This window comes from Dipodomys merriami, unplaced genomic scaffold (assembly GCF_024711535.1).
Source record: "Dipodomys merriami isolate MVZ:Mamm:240054 unplaced genomic scaffold, mDipMer1.0.p SCAF_11, whole genome shotgun sequence".
NCBI lineage: Eukaryota > Metazoa > Chordata > Mammalia > Rodentia > Heteromyidae > Dipodomys > Dipodomys merriami.
This window is the reverse complement of record NW_027202382.1, coordinates 48,507,380-48,524,808: the sequence shown is the minus strand read 5'-3', so window position 1 is coordinate 48,524,808 and position 17,429 is coordinate 48,507,380. Positions and strand designations below refer to the sequence as shown.

The following is a 17,429-nucleotide window of genomic DNA, read 5'->3' as shown; positions in this document are numbered from 1 at the left end:
TCAGGGCCTGGGCACTGTCCCTGAGCTGCTTTTTTTTCTTTTTTCTCAAGGTTAGCACTCTACCACTTGAGCCACAGTGCCACTTCTGACTCTTTCTGTTTATGTGGTACTGAGAAATCAAATCATCAAATCCAGGACTTCACACATGCTAGGCAAGGACTCTACCACTGAGCCACATTGCCAGCCTAGTTTCTTTTTTTCTTAAAAAGCTTAAGTTTTGGGGCTGGGAAGGTGGCTCAGTGGTAGAGCGCTTGCCTTGCATGCTCGAGGCCCTGGGTTTGATTCCTCAGCACCACATAAGCAAAAAGAAAAAAGCCGGAAGTGGCGCTGTGGCTCAAGTGGTAGAGCGCTAGCCTTGAGCTGAAGAGCTGACAGAGTTCAGGCCCCATGACCGGACCCCCCCCCCCAAAAAAAAAAAAAAAAGCTTAAGTTTTGAAAGAAATAAAGCTTGAACAGCTAATGCCTGAAAACATTAACCGAAAACTAGTGTCACTGTACTATTGTCAACTAAGCAGGTATTGAGGAAGGGATCTTTACCAGAGGTAAAAGTACCTATTGTCTTGATAACTCGAAATTAAAAGCCAAAACTGAATAATTAAAAAGGTTAGGTCTTTTTTTATTGTGGCAGAAAATACGTAAAATTTACCATGTTAACGTGTGCAATTAACTAAATGGCACTTTTCCTAGTTTCTTGAGCTGAGCTCTGCAGGTGTGGCTCAAGACCTTCCCTCTTTTTTGTGCCATCCGGTTTGCCTTAGCTGCCCCGTATGTTGCAGTAGGTTATATTTTCATTTTCTTCTGGTTCAGTGTATATATAAACATTTATTTTGATACTTCCTGTTTGGCCCGATGTCTTACTTCATTTGGGTTGCTCTTACAGAAATACCTTAGAGTGGACACAGATTTATAGCTCACAGTTCTGCTGGTTGGGAAGTCCAAGGTCAGGGACCTGGCTGGTTGAGTGTCTTGTGCGGCCAGTTTCCTGGCTCATAAATGGTGCCTTTTGTGTGTTCCCATGTGGTAGCAGGGCAGAGGAACTCTCTCAGCCTCTTTATAAGGGTACTAGTGTCTGTCCTGAGGCAGCACCCTCAGAACCTCATTAATAATGGGAATACGCATAGTCAGAATGTAGCAGCTGTTAATTAGTATTATCATTCCAAGTGTTTAGATTTTCCTTTTGTTGCTATTTTTAGTGTGAGTTTATTATGGTAAGATAGTGTTTTGATTTCTGCTCTTCTAAATGTCTTTAGTAAAGTGTGCTTTAGGACCTAGCATTGGGTCTGTTTTGGTGGAATGCTCTGGTGTGTAGCAAGGTTCATCTGAGACTCCTCTGTTCCCCTTTCTTTTCCTCATCCCTCATGCTGAGGAGAGGCCTGCCCTAGGTGTCAGCACAGCCTGGGGAAGCAGTGGTCCCTTTTGTGATGCAGTCTGGACCGCCACAGATCTCATCATGTCAAACCTTCCACTCTAAAACCCCTGCTCTGATCCTACCAGAACCTTGGCACCCGCCTCACGTGGAAAGGGATGGATGGTTGACAGTGGGAAAGTAACAGGGGGATACCATTCTTATACTCAGAGTGTTCAGTTGGAGGTGTAGACCCACCTACTTTGCAGACATAAGACCCTGAGTTAAACCCAATTTTAGTACCCCCTCCCCCAAAATAAAACAAATGTGCAGAACAACAAACTGTTACTTTAGAGGTTGCTGTGGACTTTTTGCCACCTCTCCCAGGCTTCCCTAATCTTGTTGTTGTTGTTGTTGATGATGATTGAGCACTGTTCCTGAGCTCTTTTGCTCAAGGCTAACACTCTTTTTTTTGGGGGGGGGGGTCAGTTGTGGGGCTTGAACTCTGGGCCTGGGTGCTGTCCCTCAGCTCTTCAGCTCTAGGCTAGTGCTCTACCTCTTGAGCCACAGTGCTACTTCTGGTTTTCTGGTAGTTTATTGGAGATGAGCGACTCATAGACTTTCCTGCCCAGGCTGGCTTTGAACTATGATCCTCAGATCTCAGCCTCCTGAGTAGCTAGGATTACAGGCATGAGATGCCAGCGCCCGGTGGGGCTAACACTCTTATTGCTTTAAGCCACAGCTCCACTTCTAGTTTTTAGTGGTTAATTGGAGATAAGAGTCTCATGGACTTTCTTACTCAGGCTGGCTTTGAACCATGATCCGCAGGTCTCAGCCTCCAGAGTAGCTAGGATTACAGGCCTGAGCCACCTATCCTAATCTTTTAATGATCTTTTTTTTTTTTTTTTTTTTTACAATATTCTTTGTAACCTCTCTTTATGATTTCTCATATGCATTGGCTGGCCACCTGAGAATCTAATCACAGGAGGTCTAGTTGGTTTTGGAAGAAGAGGGGGCTTGCTAAAGAAAGATCCTGCACCAGGTTTCCTGCCCATTGTCGTTGTCTTCAGAGCAATTAGAGGGAGAAGGGGAGGAGTTAAGCCTCATTACTGTAGTGATAAGCCTTTGTTGTTACTTTAGTGATAAGCCTTTATTGTAAGCACCCCTCTAATGTTTACTGTTCCTTTAAATAAACTCCCTAATTGATGCTTTTTGGCACTTTCTTCCCTGCCTTGGCTCTGGACTGTCAGCTAAGCTGCTAGCCTGCCTGCCCTTAGGCAGTGGCTGCTTTTGGCTTAAACTCAGGGCCTGGGAGCTGTCCTTGAGCTTGTGTGTTCAAGGCTAGTGCACTCGCACTGAGCCCAGCTCCACTTCTGGCCTTCTATAGTTAAATGGAGAGAAGTCTCATGGACTTCGTGCTGGGTCTGGCTTGAACTATGATGCTCAGCCCGCAGCCTCCGGGAAGCTAGGGTGACAGGTGTGAGCCACCGGTGTCTGCTGCTTGCCGCCCAAGCATGGCTTCAGTTGCAGAAGGATCCGCCCCAGCCTGTGCTGGACCTTTTCCATCACAGACCTCATCACAAACACCCCATTTTCACCTTGGCCAGAGGGGAGCGCTTCTCCCGGTGGCCAGCAGAAGGCCTGTGACTAGTACAAACGCCACTGTCCATTTTCTAGGGCTGCTATGATCTGGACAACACACAGGATTTGTGTGGACATTCTCACCACACTCCTTTCTCTAGAAGCAGGCTGTTTGGCTCACTGTGAAAGTCAGCCGAGTCACCTTCCTGCGCTGCTACCAGTGTGGCAGCATTTGGCCCAGTAGAAGGGCTCCTGCCTCCTTTCTCCTCTGTTTCATTAGAGAGGGTGGTGGTGGCGCTTGAGCCATCTTGTGATGAAGGCGGTGCCGCTGTCTGAGGGGCATCAGCGGCAGTGGTGATGAGAGGTAGCCACAGAGCTTCAGAGTGGCCAGTGCAAAAATGACAGAGCGGACAGTATCAGAGGGTGGAAACTGAGAGAGGGTGGTAGTGTATGTATGTACAAAGAAAGATCAGAGGCTGTCAAGAGGCAGATAGCAGAAACCGCGGGCCCTGGTCTCTGGAAGACTTCTAGAAAGCTGCCAAGTCTAAGGACAAGTTCTCAGCCAGTCTAGCCCCAAAGCTAGAATACTAGTGACCGTCCAGGGGGAATCCTGACTCCCCAGGCCCGAGGTTCATGCTAGAGCTGTGAACTCCAGGAGGTGCTGTCTGCTGCAGTCTAAGGCCAGCCACCATTTGGTATTTTTGGGAGCTCAGGGTCACAAAAGCTGCCAAGTGCTGAGACTGCTGGTCGTGAAAGCCTGGAGCAGTAAGCCGCAACCTGAGTGCCCGAGCCCCAAGCCTGGCTTCTAAAGTGAGAGCAGTGGACCTCTAACTCTTAGGGCTAGAGCTGTGAGTCCAGCCCCTAGGCTGTGGTGCTTGAGAGCTCAGGATTGTCAGCACTGGGAGAGCTTCTTGTCTGTGCACGGTTCCAGTCTGGGTAGAGAAAAAGAGCTCGGCCAGCGGGTTGGTAACGGTACACTTATGTGACTTTCATCGTGTTGCTGTGCTGTTGTTTTACTGAGGGGCAGAACCCCGTTTCTATCTAGGTGTCTCCTTCCACTGCTGTGTGTGTGTGTGTATTTGCGCACGCTTGCTAGTTCTAGAACTTGAACTCAGGGCTTTGTGCTCTCACCTGGCTGATGTCTATCACTTCTGGCTTTTTTTTTTTTTTTTTTGTGGAGGGGTTGGTTACTATTCCTGGGGCTTGAATCCAGGGCCCGGGCGCTGTCCCCAAACTTGTTTTGCTCAAGGCTGGTGCTCTACAACTGGAACCATAGCTCCACTTCCAGCTTTTAGCTGGTTAATTAGAGGTAAGTGTCTCACAGACTTTTCTGCCTCACCTGGCTTCGAACTTAGATCCTCAGATCACAGCCTCCTGAGTAGCTAGGATTGTTGGTGTGAACCACTTTGTGGACTTTCCTCTCTCAGCTGGCTTCAGATCTTAGCCTTCTGAGTAGCTAGGGTCACAGGCGTGAGCTACCAGCGCCTGGCTTCTATCTACTTCTGAATGCCATTATTGTGTATGGTATTAGAGTTTTTGCTTGTCATCATATACCACTTTAGAAACTAAAGGACAGTCTGTAGTATTTTCACATTACTTGTCTCTCTCCAGTATTTTTTTCTTGATGTGCAGGATTCTTTTTTTTTTTTTTTTTTTTTAAATAATTTCCCCCCTTTGGAGAGGAACTCTTTCGGCTGTCTTCTAGATGTGTTGGGGACAAATTCTTTAATTTTCTCACATGAGAGTATCTTTATTTCCCTTTTATTGCTTAAGGGTAGTTTTACTGCATGTGGGATTTCCTGAGTGTTTAGATATAGACATTACTTCCCGGTGGCTGACAGCAGTTTTCCCTGTGGAAGTGGGTGCTACTTCCCGGTGGCTGACAGCAGTTTTCCCTGTGGAAGTGGGCACGACTTCCTGGTGGCTGACAGCAGTTTTCCCTGAGCATTTGAAAATGGGTGCTACCTCCTGGAGGTGACCCCAGGTTGCCCATGGGGAATTCACTGTTGTTGGACTAGGCATTGTGCCTTTTCTCTAGACTGCTTCAAGGCCTTTTGTCTTTAATTTTAGATCTTTGAAATGATGTATCTTGGCCTACATTTCTTTGTATTTCTGCTCTTGGGTGTTTACTCAGGGTTCTGAGATGTGTGGATTTGTATCTTTGGCTGTAAGTGATTCAGTCATTACTTGACCAAATGCCCTCTTGTCAGCGTTCTTTTCTCTTCCTGAGGCAGCAGCCGTGTCCAGTAGTAGGTCTTCTATAACTTTTCCACAGCTTCCACAGACTCTGTCCTTTCTTCTCCCCAGTGCTAGGTTCCATTCTCTCTGCCTCTTGTTCAGATTGTTCACAATTTGACTGATTCTGTCCTCTGTCACTGCCTGTTCAGTTAGTTTTGTTTTGTTTTTGGGATCCGGTTGTGGGGCCTGAACTCTGGGCCTGGGTGCTGTCCCTCAGCTCTTCAGCTCAAGGCTAGTGCTCTACCACTTGAGCCAAAGCGCCACTTCCGGCTTTTTTCTTTTTGCTTATGTGGTGCTGAGGAATCAAACCCAGGGCCTCATGCATGCAAGGCAAGCGCTCTACCACTGAGCCACCTTCCCAGACAATGTTCAGGTAGTTTTTAAATGTCTTACTATATTTTTTATTTCGATATTTGGTTCTTATATAAAAAAATTGTATTAACTGGGTGCTGCTGTCTCATACTTGTAATCCTTGCTACTCAGGAGGCTGAGCTCTGGAGGAACACAGTTGGAAGCTAGCCTGGATGGAAAAATAGCCGTCAAAAAGCAGGGGTGGGGCTGGGAAGGTGGCTCAGTGGTCAAGTGCTTGCCTTTATGCATGAAGCCCAGGGTTCGATTCCTCAACACCACATAAGCAGAAAAAGCCCAGAAGTGGTGCTGTGGCTCAAGTGACAGAGTGCCAACCTTGAGCTGAAGAGCTGAGGGAGAGCATCCAGACCCAGAGTTCAGGCCTAAAGACTGACCAAAAAAAAAAAAAAAAAAGCAGGGGTGTGGCCAGGCGCCAGTGGCTCACGCCTGTATTCCTGGCTATTCAGAAGGCTGAGTTCTGAGGATCACAGTTCCAAGCTGGCCCAGGCAGGAAAGTCCCCAGGAGACACTTTTTTTATTATTAATATTTTTTATTGTGAAAATACTGTACTGAGGGGTTACAGTTACATGAGCAAAGTAATGAGCACATTTCTTAACAAGCCTCCTCCTTTGTTTCCCCTTCCCATCCCTGCCCTCCCATCTCCCTCCACCCACACCAAAGTTGTAAAGTTCGTTTTTCGAGATAACATCTTGTACATCTCATTGTTGCAATGGGTCCACCTGTATCCCTATTTAAGCAATTTGTTTTTTCCCTTCCCTTCCCCAAATTACGCTAATATCAAATACAGTGAAAATGATATGGAACCAACAACGATGCCCCTTAGTCGATGAATGGATCAAGAAAATGTGGTATATATACACATTGGAATTCTATGCCTCCATCAGAAAGAATGACATTGCCCCATTTGTTAGGTAATGGAAAGACTTGGAAAAATTATATTAAGTAAAGTAAGCCAGGCCCAAAGAAACATAGGTCCCATGGTTTCCTTTATTTGCAATAACTAGTATGTCTGAGACAAGCAGAAGAGGTCAGATATGTTCATGTTAGGCGAAATGAACCCCAAGATAAGGACTCAAATGGTTTTTCTTTTGTGCTATTGTTTCTAACGTATTTATAAGATGATTTCTTTGTTGCTTTGTATGTCCTTCCCAGGAGATTCTTTTTTTTTTTTTTTTGGTCAGTCATGGGGCTTGAACTCTGGGTCTGGGCGCTGTCCCTGCGCCCTTCAGTTCAAGGCAAGCACTCTACCACTTATCCCCAACTAACTTTTCAACTATCGGAAGTGGTGCTGTAGCTCAAAGTGGTAGAGCGCTAGCCTTGAGCACAAAGAGGCTCAGGAACAGTGCCCAATAGGAAGCCCCATAACTAACAACAATAACAGCAAAAAGGGGTGTGGCTCAAATGATAGCGTATTAGCTGAGCAAACACACTAAGCAAGTAAGCAGACTGGTCCTGAGTTCAAACCTCTGTACCTACACACACAGACACACATAAGTACACAGACATTTACATGTATACACATATACCTTTCTTTGCTGAAACTTTCCAGTTTTATTTATAATTGCTTCTAGAATCATTTTATGAGTGCTGCTTTAAAATCCTTGTCAGATAATTTCAGCACTTTCATCTTGGAAATTGTGTTAGTTGCTCATCTTTTTCTTTCTTTCTTTTTTTGTCGGTCGTGGGGCTTGAACTCTGGGCCTGGGTGCTGTCCCTCAGCTAGTGTTCTACCACTTGAGCCACAGTGCCACTTTTGGTTTTCTGAGTGATTTATTGGAGATAAGAGTCTCACTGACTTTCCTGCCTAGGCTTTGAATCGTGATCCTCAGATCTCAGCCTCCTGAGTAGCTAGGATTACAGGTGTGAGCTACTGGCACCCTGCTCTTTCTTTTTTTTATTTTGTTCAGTCAAGGGGCTTGAACTCAGGGCCTGAGTGCTATTATTGAGCTTTTGTGCTCAAGGCTAGTACTCTACCATTTTGAGCCACAGTGCCATTTTGGGTTTTCTGGTGGTTAATTGAAAATAAGAATCTCAGCCAGCCCTGGCTTTGAACTACAGTCCTCAGATCTCAGCCTCCTGAGGAGCTAGAATTATGAGCCAGCAGCACCCAGCATCATCTTTTATTTTATTTATTTTATTTTGCCAGTCCTGGGGCTTGAATGCAGGGCCTGGGCACACTGTCCCTGAGCTTATTTTTGCTCAGGGCTAGCACTCAGCCACTTGAGCCACAGCACCACTTCTGATTGAGCCACAGCACCACTTCCAGATTTTTCTGTGTATGTGGTACTGAGGAGTCGAACCCAGGGCTTCATGCATGCTAGGCAAGCACTCTGCCATTGAGCCACATTCCCAACCCATCTTATTAAAGAGATGATTTGCAATTCTTTTTTTTTTTTCTTTTTCAGTTGTGAGGCTTGAACTCTGGGCCTGGGCGCTGTCCCTCAGCTCTTCAGCTCAAGGCTACCTAGCACTCTACCACTTGAGCCACAGTGCCACTTCTGGTTTTCAGGTGGTTAACTGGAGAAAAGAGTCTCATGGACTTTCCTGTCTGAGCTGGCTTTGAACCACAATCCTCAGATCTCAGCCTCCTGAGTAGTTAGGATTATAGGCATGAGCCACTGGCACCTGGCGCAATCACTTGGGCCAGTCATTATGTTAGGACACTGAACAGTTGGATGCTATTTTATTTTTTAGGTCTAAGCCTGGGACTTGAGCCTGCTACCTGATGCTTTTGCTCATTGGCTAGCCTTCTACCAACGGAGCCACACTTCCAACCTCTCAGATTTAAAAAATTTCAACCAACAGTCCCATGGACATTTACTTGTCGTGGCTTCCCCTGTGAGCTGTGATTGCAGTGTTGTCCCATGCCCCCACTTGTGATGCTGTTTCATCTGATCTGTATGAGTCTGTGGGTAATGGCTGAGGGCAGGACAAGCTTCCCACCCTGGGCAGCAGGGCTCTGGCACAGGTAGGGTCTGCCTCCCAGTCAGAAAGCCTCCCAGGCAGTGTGAAAAAGTATTGGTTGTAGTTGGACACCCTTCCTCCAGCAGATGAAACATGGGTCCCACCTGGTGTTTTAGAGTGACGTGTTTGTCTGGAGCCCCCCCGACCCCCCGCCCCACATCTGCGTGGGGAGAGGAGCCTTGTGGCTAGCAGCGAAGGGAGAGAATCTCTGTCTCCATGTTAGTGCTCCTGCTGAGACCCTCCTTGCTAGGTTCCTTGGCACAAGGAGGCTCTGATTTCAGGAAGGACTGTCATAGGCCTGGTGTGGAAGGTGAGTGAGTTCCAGCTGGTGTTTTGTTGTAGGATCCCTTGCTGGAATCTGTGGCCAGGGTGGGGATTAGCTGCCTGCATGCTTCATTTGCTGTCCTGAGTCAGTGAGCACCAGGCCTGGCCTAGGGCACAGGGCAGTAGGTTGGGGTGTATGCTGCTGCGGTCCTGCAGCTAGTGTTCCTCTGCTCTTCTCTTCCATTTTCCTTTTCTTGGCTTCAAGTTCAGGGTTTGTAGTTGACCCCTAGAGGAACAGTGGAGTCTTGGCTGCCAGCCTGGCCTTCCCAGGACTTGTAGCCACTTGGAAATATGGATTTCCTCAATATTACTGTGATGTGCCTCAGTGTGTGGGCTTCCTTCTCCAGTAGAAAGTATTAGCACCTATGTGTCCCTTAAGCCAGTGCTGTTACAAATACAATGCAAGCCACACAGCAATTTTAAATTTTCTTTTTTTTTTCTTTTTTTTTTATTGTGAAAATACTGTACAGAGGGGTTACAATTACATGGGCAAGATGATGAGTACATTTCTTATCAAGCATTGTAGCCTCCTCCTTTGTTTCCCCTTCCCATCCCTTCCCAGCCCCCCCCACCCCCAATCCTCCACCCCCACCAAGCAATTTAAAATTTTCTGTTAGTCACATTAAAAAGTAAACCAGCTGAGCCGGGCGCTGGTGGCTCACGCCTGTAATCCTAGCTACTCAGGAGGCTGAGATCTGAGGATCGCGGTTCAAAGCCAGCCCGGGCAGGAAAGACCGTGAGACTCCTATCTCCAATAAAACCACCAGAAAACCGGAAGTGGCGCTGTAGCTCAAGTGGTAGAGCGCTTGCCTTGAGCTGAAGAGCTGAGGGACAGCACCCAGGCCCAGAGTTCAAGCCCCACGACCGACCAAAAAAAAAAAAAAAAAAAAAAAGTAAACCAGCTGGGTGCCAGTGGCTCACACCTGTAACCCTAGTTACTCAGGAGGCTGAGATCTGAGGATCATGGCTCAAAGCCAGCCCAGGCAGGAAAGTCCGTGAGACTCTTATCTCCAATAAACCACCAGAAAACCAGAAGTGACACTGTGGCTCAAGTGGAGAGTGCTAGCCTGGAGTTGAAGAGCTCATGGATAGTGCCCAGACCCAGAGTTCAAGACCCATGACCAACAACAACAAAAGTAAACCAAATGAAACTAATTTTACTTTTTTTTTTTTTTTTGGTTCCGTTCGTGGGCCTGAACTCTGGGCCTGGGCGCTGTCCCTCAGCTCTTCAGCTCAAGGCTAGCGCTCTACCACTTGAGCCACAGCGCCACTTCTGGCTTTTTTCTTTTTGCTTATGTGGTGCTGGGGAATCAAACCCAGGGCCTCAGGCATGCAAGGCAAGCGCTCTACCACTGAGCCACCTTCCCAGCCCGAAACTAATTTTAATGATATATTTCAACCCAATAAATCTAATCAACCTAGTAAATTATTGACATTTAACTTTTTGTCCTATGTATGTGAAATCCATCATGCATTTACAGTGGTTGGCACTTTGAGTATGCCTTGGTTTTGGCATAACCACGCTGGGCTTGTGGCTCCCATATCTCTAGATGTGACATGTGTTTCTACTTTTTCTTCTGTTTTCTTGGACTTTACCAGAATTTATTTTTTAGAAAAATATTTAAAGAGGCTGGGAAGGTGGCTCAGTGGTAGAGTGCTGCCTTGCATGCATGAGGCCCTGAGTTCCATTCCTTAGCATCACATAAGCAGAAAAAGCTGGAAATGGCACTGTAGCTCAAGTGGTAGAGCGCTAGCCTTGAGCTGAAGAGCTGAGGGACAGCGCCCAAGCCCAGCCTCACAACTGACCCAAAAAAAAAAAAATTTTTAAAGAAAATATACTCCTTAAAAAATTTGTGTCTATAGGTGAATCATCCCAGGAGCCACATGTTGAAATATGAAATATTGGCGTCTTTATCATACAGTAGTTAACAGGCTGCAGGCAGCTCGTCGTTTCAAAGCCCTGCAGCCCTCAAATACTCATAACACAGCTAGGAAACATGCTAAAGAGAGAAGAAAGAACAAAAACAACACCAACAATCCCATTCAGCTCCGACGGAGAGCCGAATTGGGACTCCATGATGACTGGAGACGAGACAGGAGACAGGAGCTGATCATGGAGACACACATGGCATAGCATCCCCTGCTAGGCTAGTCCAGCCTGAATAAGTTGGCATAGGGGGCAGATCACAGGAAATTCCCAGTCCCAGGCACTGGACTGACAGATTCAGTAACTTATCAGTCAAGTGCTCACCCCTGCCTCCAGGGATCCGGGCACACCCATTACCTAGGAGGCAGGTGATGGGCAGGGCTTTCTTCCCCCAGCATGAAGACAAGATGCCAGACCCTGCCATCCACCATGTGGTCAATATGGCACCAGCCAGACCTGACCTCCTGACTTCATATGGAGGTACCCATCTGTCTCCTGTCTATCCATCTACTCATCTACTTGTGTATACCTCAGATATAAGACTTACTGTAAAAGACACTTACTGACACTGTTCACACTGTTTTGTCATTTTTGCCTGCCTACATGTGTTTCTTCAGGCCCAGAGCACTGTTTCTCCAAGGTTAGTAGGCTACTCAAGAAGCTCAAGATACTATCTTTCTTTTTGAAGAACACTGTCATCATTATCATCATCATCATTATTATTAATACTATGCATGTTGTTTCAGTATGTTGTCCAGGCTGGTCTTGACCTCCTGTGCTTAGGTGATATTCCGACAATAGCTGTGACTGTAGAAGTGTACCACCACATCCTGCTCACACATTCTGGGGGAGGATTGATGCCCGCTTCCCCTCACGCTCTGCCTACCCCGCCTCGCATAGAGGCCTCCAGGTTGGCTCCAACCACAATGTGGGGGCTGTCCCACCCGGTGTGCCCTGGAGTCCAGATTTTGTTCTTAAATGCTGGCGTGGTACCAGAACTGCACCTCATCTGGAGTAGCCATGTCCTTCAGGAGTGGGGTGAGGGCCCCAGGGGAAATGGCCCCTGGTTGGGTCTTTACTCTCCCAGTATGCAGGGATGGTCTCTGTATTGTCCTCAGGTTTTCTGGAGGGGAGGGTAGACCTGTCTGCTTCTCCTAGTTCCTGGAAGCCTTTCTTTGTCTTTGTCTACTCGCTGCTGGTTCTTCCTCTGTTGTGCTGGTACTGGTTATTCAGTCTGGCTTAGTCGTGGGCTGGCTTCTCAGGTATCTTGCTGCTGTTCTGTGTGCTAGCATTGGTAACTGGTGAACTCATGTTTTCCTGATGAAGTGTGATTTGTGCATGAGGAAGCCCTTGCGTTGATCAGGGTGGAGAGACTCAGGCATGACCTTGCAAACCACTACTTCCATTTGTCCCTCTGTTCCTTGTAACATCTCTCTGTCCTTCCAGTTGGAACTTGCAAGAGAGCTGGGGGGCTGTCGAAGGTGGCAGATCATGGCATCCCCAGGGCGGGTCCCCTGCATTGAGGCAGTCCCAGTGTCTGCGACCCCTGGCCCAGGTCTTTGAAGGTGAGGCTGGTCTTTGAAGGTGCCAGCTAGGGAGGGTAGGAGGTGTAGTTGTTCCTCACACCTGCTATCTTCTGGGTTGTGTTTGTTTATTTGTTTGTTTTCCAAGCGTTTTCTGGTAGTTTTTCATTCATTTCAAGTGTTTGTTCTTATTTCTGGGAGCATAGTTGTAAGAACTTCTCCAGGCTGTTTGTGGACTATTCCAACATTGTGCTTGTATGTCTTGTCATTTGGGGAGGGGCTTACAGGTTCCCCAGCCTCTCCTTTTGTTGTGTAATTCGGAGTAGTATATTGGACATTTGGACTATTACAGTTTGCTACGTGGGGGCCTGTTAGAAATCCAGAAGATGCCAGTGTTGTTTGTTTAGCAACTGGTCCTCCTCCCCTCCCCCCAGTTGGTTGAGTGGAGATGGCGAGTCTTGGCCTGCTCCCAGTGGGCTGAGTCTGCACAGCCCTCATCCTTCTGGGTGTTGAGTGCCAGCATGAAACTAGGTCGTGGTGAAATGCCAAGGTGTGGCCCTCCCAGTGTTGTCATGCTGGTGGGTGTGGACCACTGGGGTCTCCAGGATGTCCCCCAGAGGTCCTTATCCCTCCTTTGCTCTGACCAGAAGCCCAATCTGGACACAGCCCAGCAGGGTGCCAGACTGAGTTGCTGCCGTGGCCTAGTGTTGGTGATAGCGCCCTCTGGTGGGCGGCAGAGGACAGGTGTGGGCTTGTACTTGCCCGTCTCTCCTCCGCTGCCTCTCCAGTTGGCTTCTCTCCCATGCCTGGCACTTGGTGTTGCCAGTCTGCCCTGCCTGTCCTTGGTTTTCACTGTGCCCTCTTGCTGTTCGACTTGGGTCACATGGGTGTTGATTTTCATATTTCATTTTCTTGTGCTTATGATCTCTACATACTGTATCTCTGTTGGAAAGCCTCCATGGCACCCCACAGGACTTCCACACATGTCCTGAGTGGGGCTCTCCTACCCTTGTGGCCCTGCTTCACAGCCTCAGTTCTCAGAACAAGGGCAGGCATTAATAGGTGCTCAATTAAGGCCTGGTTGGATACGTTAAAGGTCCAATTTGTCTCTCCTATATACTTGCAAACTATGTGGCTTACTAAAATTGTTCAAGGGTCATTTGTATGTTTCTATCTTGTCTGGAACTCCAGGCCCCATACTGTACCTCACTCCAAATTCTGGGCTGTTTCCTGCACCCAGAGTTCCTTGTATACCTCCCACACATTCCATGCCATGTGGAATTTGCCTGCTGGCTTTTCTGTTCTCTTGAGAGCCTCAGTTGGGGCAGTGACGCTCACCTCCCTGGTGGCTCATTATTGCCGAGTGAATACACATGGTTCTAACTACCTGTCTTCATGGCTTATAGAAGAAATGAAAGATGTCACCAGAAATAGATCTGGAGTTTTTATAAAGTTACGTTTTAACAATGGAATAGAAGCCTGGGTGAGGGTACACAGAGCCCCTGATGTTCAGAGTTCTGGCTGTAGACAGTTGCTGCTCAGGTGGGCCAGAGGAGCAGGGCTGTGCTGGACACAGCAGGCCTGGGCTGGAGTGAAGGAGCCTGCCAGGGGCGGCTGTTGTAGCAATGCAGTCTCTCTGCTCTTCACTGTGAACCTGGTACGTGCACAGTTGCTTCTCTGACTCCTGTTCATACGTGATTCCAAGAGCTGACGGTGTGAACCACTTTGTGCCTGATGCTTGAAAGGTGCCCTGGAAAACACTGTCACCCAGCGTGTATCCTCCAGAGAGACATGGCCTTCCTGGATGTTTCCTTCAGTCTTGCCAGCTTCTACATTCAGTTCAGAGGTATGTTTGTACCATGGCACAAAGATACTGTGGGCTTCAGCATCCTTCCTGGATCCTCCCTGCTTCTATCAAAGGCTAGCACTGGCTTGCACCTGTTACCCATCACCCCCACACAGAGCCTGGGCCCTGTGGGATCTCCTATGGGTTTTGGCAATTCCTGCCTTCCCACAGATATCCAGGTGACAGGGAGAGAGGTTTGAGCTGGCCTGTGAGGAGGCATGCCACCGTGGAGCTGTCACATAGATAGCTTAGGGAAGTGGCTGGGAATGGAGTATACATTTGGGGATAGCCGTGTGTCAAGGATCGGTCAAGCTCCGAGGCTGAATGAGGTCACTTGAGGGCATGGTAGAATGTGCCATTTGTAGTCTATTGGACAAGCAAGCTAGAAGTGGACAGATACTGAAGTGGAAAAGGGTGGAGGGTGCTTAAAGTGTCTTGGAAATGAGGTGGAGGGTGGCTCTTACTGAAGCCCTGGCCATTGGCTGCTTCTGGTGGTCACTTGAGTAAAGAAAGGGCTAGAGGCCATTACATCCTTTTTCCAACAGTGATGCGAGTATCTAAAGCATCACTGGATTATGAGACTCTGTTCAGCCCTTCCCCAGCATGTACCTGTTCAGAACCAGGTCTTGCACCTCTGAGAGTGCACTCTTGCCAGCCCTGGCCACTGCCCCAAGGTTCCTTGGGTTCTCGGCTAGTATGGGATTTGAGCCTTGAGGTCTGAGCCTGGGCGGGGCCCCAACCTGCCTGAGCAGGAGCTGATGCGATGCAGCTTTGTTGTGGCAACTGTGACCAAGTTGTGTATGCTCTGCAGCGCCTCAACACTATGCAGGGCTGTGTCAGTGCTGCACATGCTGTGGAGAAGGAAGGGGCTGGGAAGGAAACGTTACAGTTGCAGGGCAGTGACTCCCTTCACAGCCCTGCTGTTAGACCAGTTCTCAGGAATCCTAGCTGTAAGAAACAAACAAGGAGCTGGGTGCTGGTGGCTCACACCTGTCATCCTAGCTACTCAGGAGTCTGATATCTGAGAATCACAGTTCAAAGCCAGCTCGGGCAGGAAAGTCGGTGAGACTCTTATCTCCAATAAACCATCAGAAAACTGGAAGTGGCTGTGGCTCAAGTGGTAGAGCACTTGCCTTTAGCTGAAGAGCTGAGTGACAGTGCCCAAGCCCAGAGTCCAAGCCCCACAACTGACCAAAAAAAAAGAAAAAGAGAAAGAAAGAAAAAGAAACAAGGGAGTTGAGGAGGTGCTCCTGGGGTTTCTGAAGTTAGTGTTCACCCTTGGGATTGGCATCAGAACACCCACCCTGGCACAGGGAGATCTGGCTGTCCACTGCTGGCAGGGTCCCTTTCCTGTGTTTCCGTCTGTTTCAAATGCTGGGTGTTGGTAGGATTCTGTTCTGTTCATTCTTTTTTGGTGTACTAGGGTTCATACTTGGGGCTTTGCACTTGCTTGGGCTTGGTAGGTGTTCTTCCACTTGACTTGCACTCCCAGCCCTTTTTGCTTTCGTTCTTTTTCAAGTAGGGCTTCACTTTTTGCTCAGTCTGGCCTGGACCATGATTTTCCTACTTAGGCTTTTCGAAAAGCTAGGGTAACCAAGGTTTTATTGGTAGAGATAAGGAGGTCTTGTGACCTTTTTGCCTGGATTGCCTTTGAACTGCCATCTTCCCTGTCTCCCGTTGGCTAGGTTGTAAGTGTGAGCTACTGTACCTTACTTGATGGATCTTCTTCAGCACTTTTTTTTTTTTTTTTGTAAGTGCCAGGGCTTCAACTCAGGCTTCACATTCACTCTGCTTTCTTGCTCATGGATGACACTTTACCATCTGATATATACCTTTGGATAGCCTTTTGCTATTGATATATATACCTTCACCTAGCTTACTGCTTTAATTAGAGATGGAGACCCATAGACTTTCTGCTTCAGCTGGCTTTGAACCTCAATTGTCCAAGTGTCAGACCCTTGAATTGCTAGGATTAGAGGTCTGATACAGCAACAACTGGCTCAGAAGCTCTTCTTGGTGATAGTGACCCTTCCTAAATGCTTCTCAGGCGAGGGGCGGTTCTGGGCTGGTGGTTCTACAGAGAGGAATGAGCTTTCCCTGGGAGTTTTATTTCCCAGATTTGACTATAATTCCCTCACGCACATGGGACAGTTGTTGATTTCTTCCTTGGTTGGGCAGTGCAGAGAAGGGCTGGAAGGAATGGTGGCGCATTTGCCTGGTGCATGTGTGCGCTTGGCTCCGGCGTGGTGGTGTGAGGCCGGCAGTGCTGCACTCAGGCCCAGCTGGTGTGGATTCAGAGCTGGTTGTTTCTGCCTATGACCTTGGGCGTTCCTTTTCCCTCAGTTTTCTCTTGTCTCTGAAGTGGGGACGGTGGTCTTGATTTGGTTTGTAGTGCTGATAAAGTTCACGTAAAGAATTAAATGCCTCATGGTCCAAACACGAGTGAAGGCTGGTTGCTGCTGTTCTATGTGGTTCTAGCAGCACTGGACCCGGCTCTCTCCTCAGTAAAGATGTTGCTGTTCAGCCTCTCTTCTCACCTCTGATCTGTGTCAGAGGGAGGGCACACTGAGCCTCTCCCCTGAGTGGATGTAGCTAAACCAGCATGCCTTCTCCCCTGGGGTCCCCAGGTGCTGCCCACCTGTGCCCTGGTTTCCCCTGGGGCCATGTCTCAGGATTTTCACGTGTCTGGCCATTGTGAGTTCTGAGAGTCCACGTTGAAGGCTATGGTGATGGTATTGCTGTGTTCACCATGAGTGTGAGCCGCCATGTGCCTTTGTCCATGCACACAACGGATATAAGGCTGTGCCCCAGGACCCTCGTGTGCCTGCTGCATCTCTGCCAGGATGGTGTGTCCTTGTCCGGTTGTGGGGCATGGAGAGTCTGGAACGTAGGTCTCACTCTGCTTTCTTCCTTGTCTCAGACAACATCCCTGAGGATCTCAGAGACCCTTTTTACATCGACCAGTATGAGCAGGAGCACATTAAGCCGCCTGTTATCAAGCTTCTCCTGTCCAGCGAGCTGTACTGCCGGGTATGCAGTCTCATCCTGAAAGGGGACCAGGCAGCCACCTTACAAGGACACCAGTCCGTCATCCAGGCCCTGTCCCGAAAGGGCCTGTATGTGATAGAGAGCGACGACACCCCTGTGACAGACGAGGACCTGGGCCACGCACCAATAAAGATGGTGAGTGTCAAACCGGGCCAGCTGTCCCCGTAGGTTGCCTGTGCAGGTTCCGTGCCGTCCCTACTCTCAGATGGCAGATAGATGAAGGGAAAGGGTGTGTGAGACAGAGTTGTCTGGACATGCTACTG

At 48.3% G+C, this 17,429-nt stretch overlaps 1 protein-coding gene across 2 annotated transcripts in view; it reads left to right on the top strand.

Moving 5' to 3' along the window:
• Window positions 1–17,429, top strand: part of Camsap1 (calmodulin regulated spectrin associated protein 1) — a 59,385-nt gene that overhangs the window by 9,721 nt on the left and 32,235 nt on the right. For both annotated transcript variants that reach the window (XM_070015031.1, XM_070015032.1), the window contains exon 2: window positions 17,039–17,301. In XM_070015031.1, coding sequence (XP_069871132.1) covers window positions 17,039–17,301 — 263 coding nt within the window. The remainder of the gene's footprint in view (window positions 1–17,038; window positions 17,302–17,429) is intronic.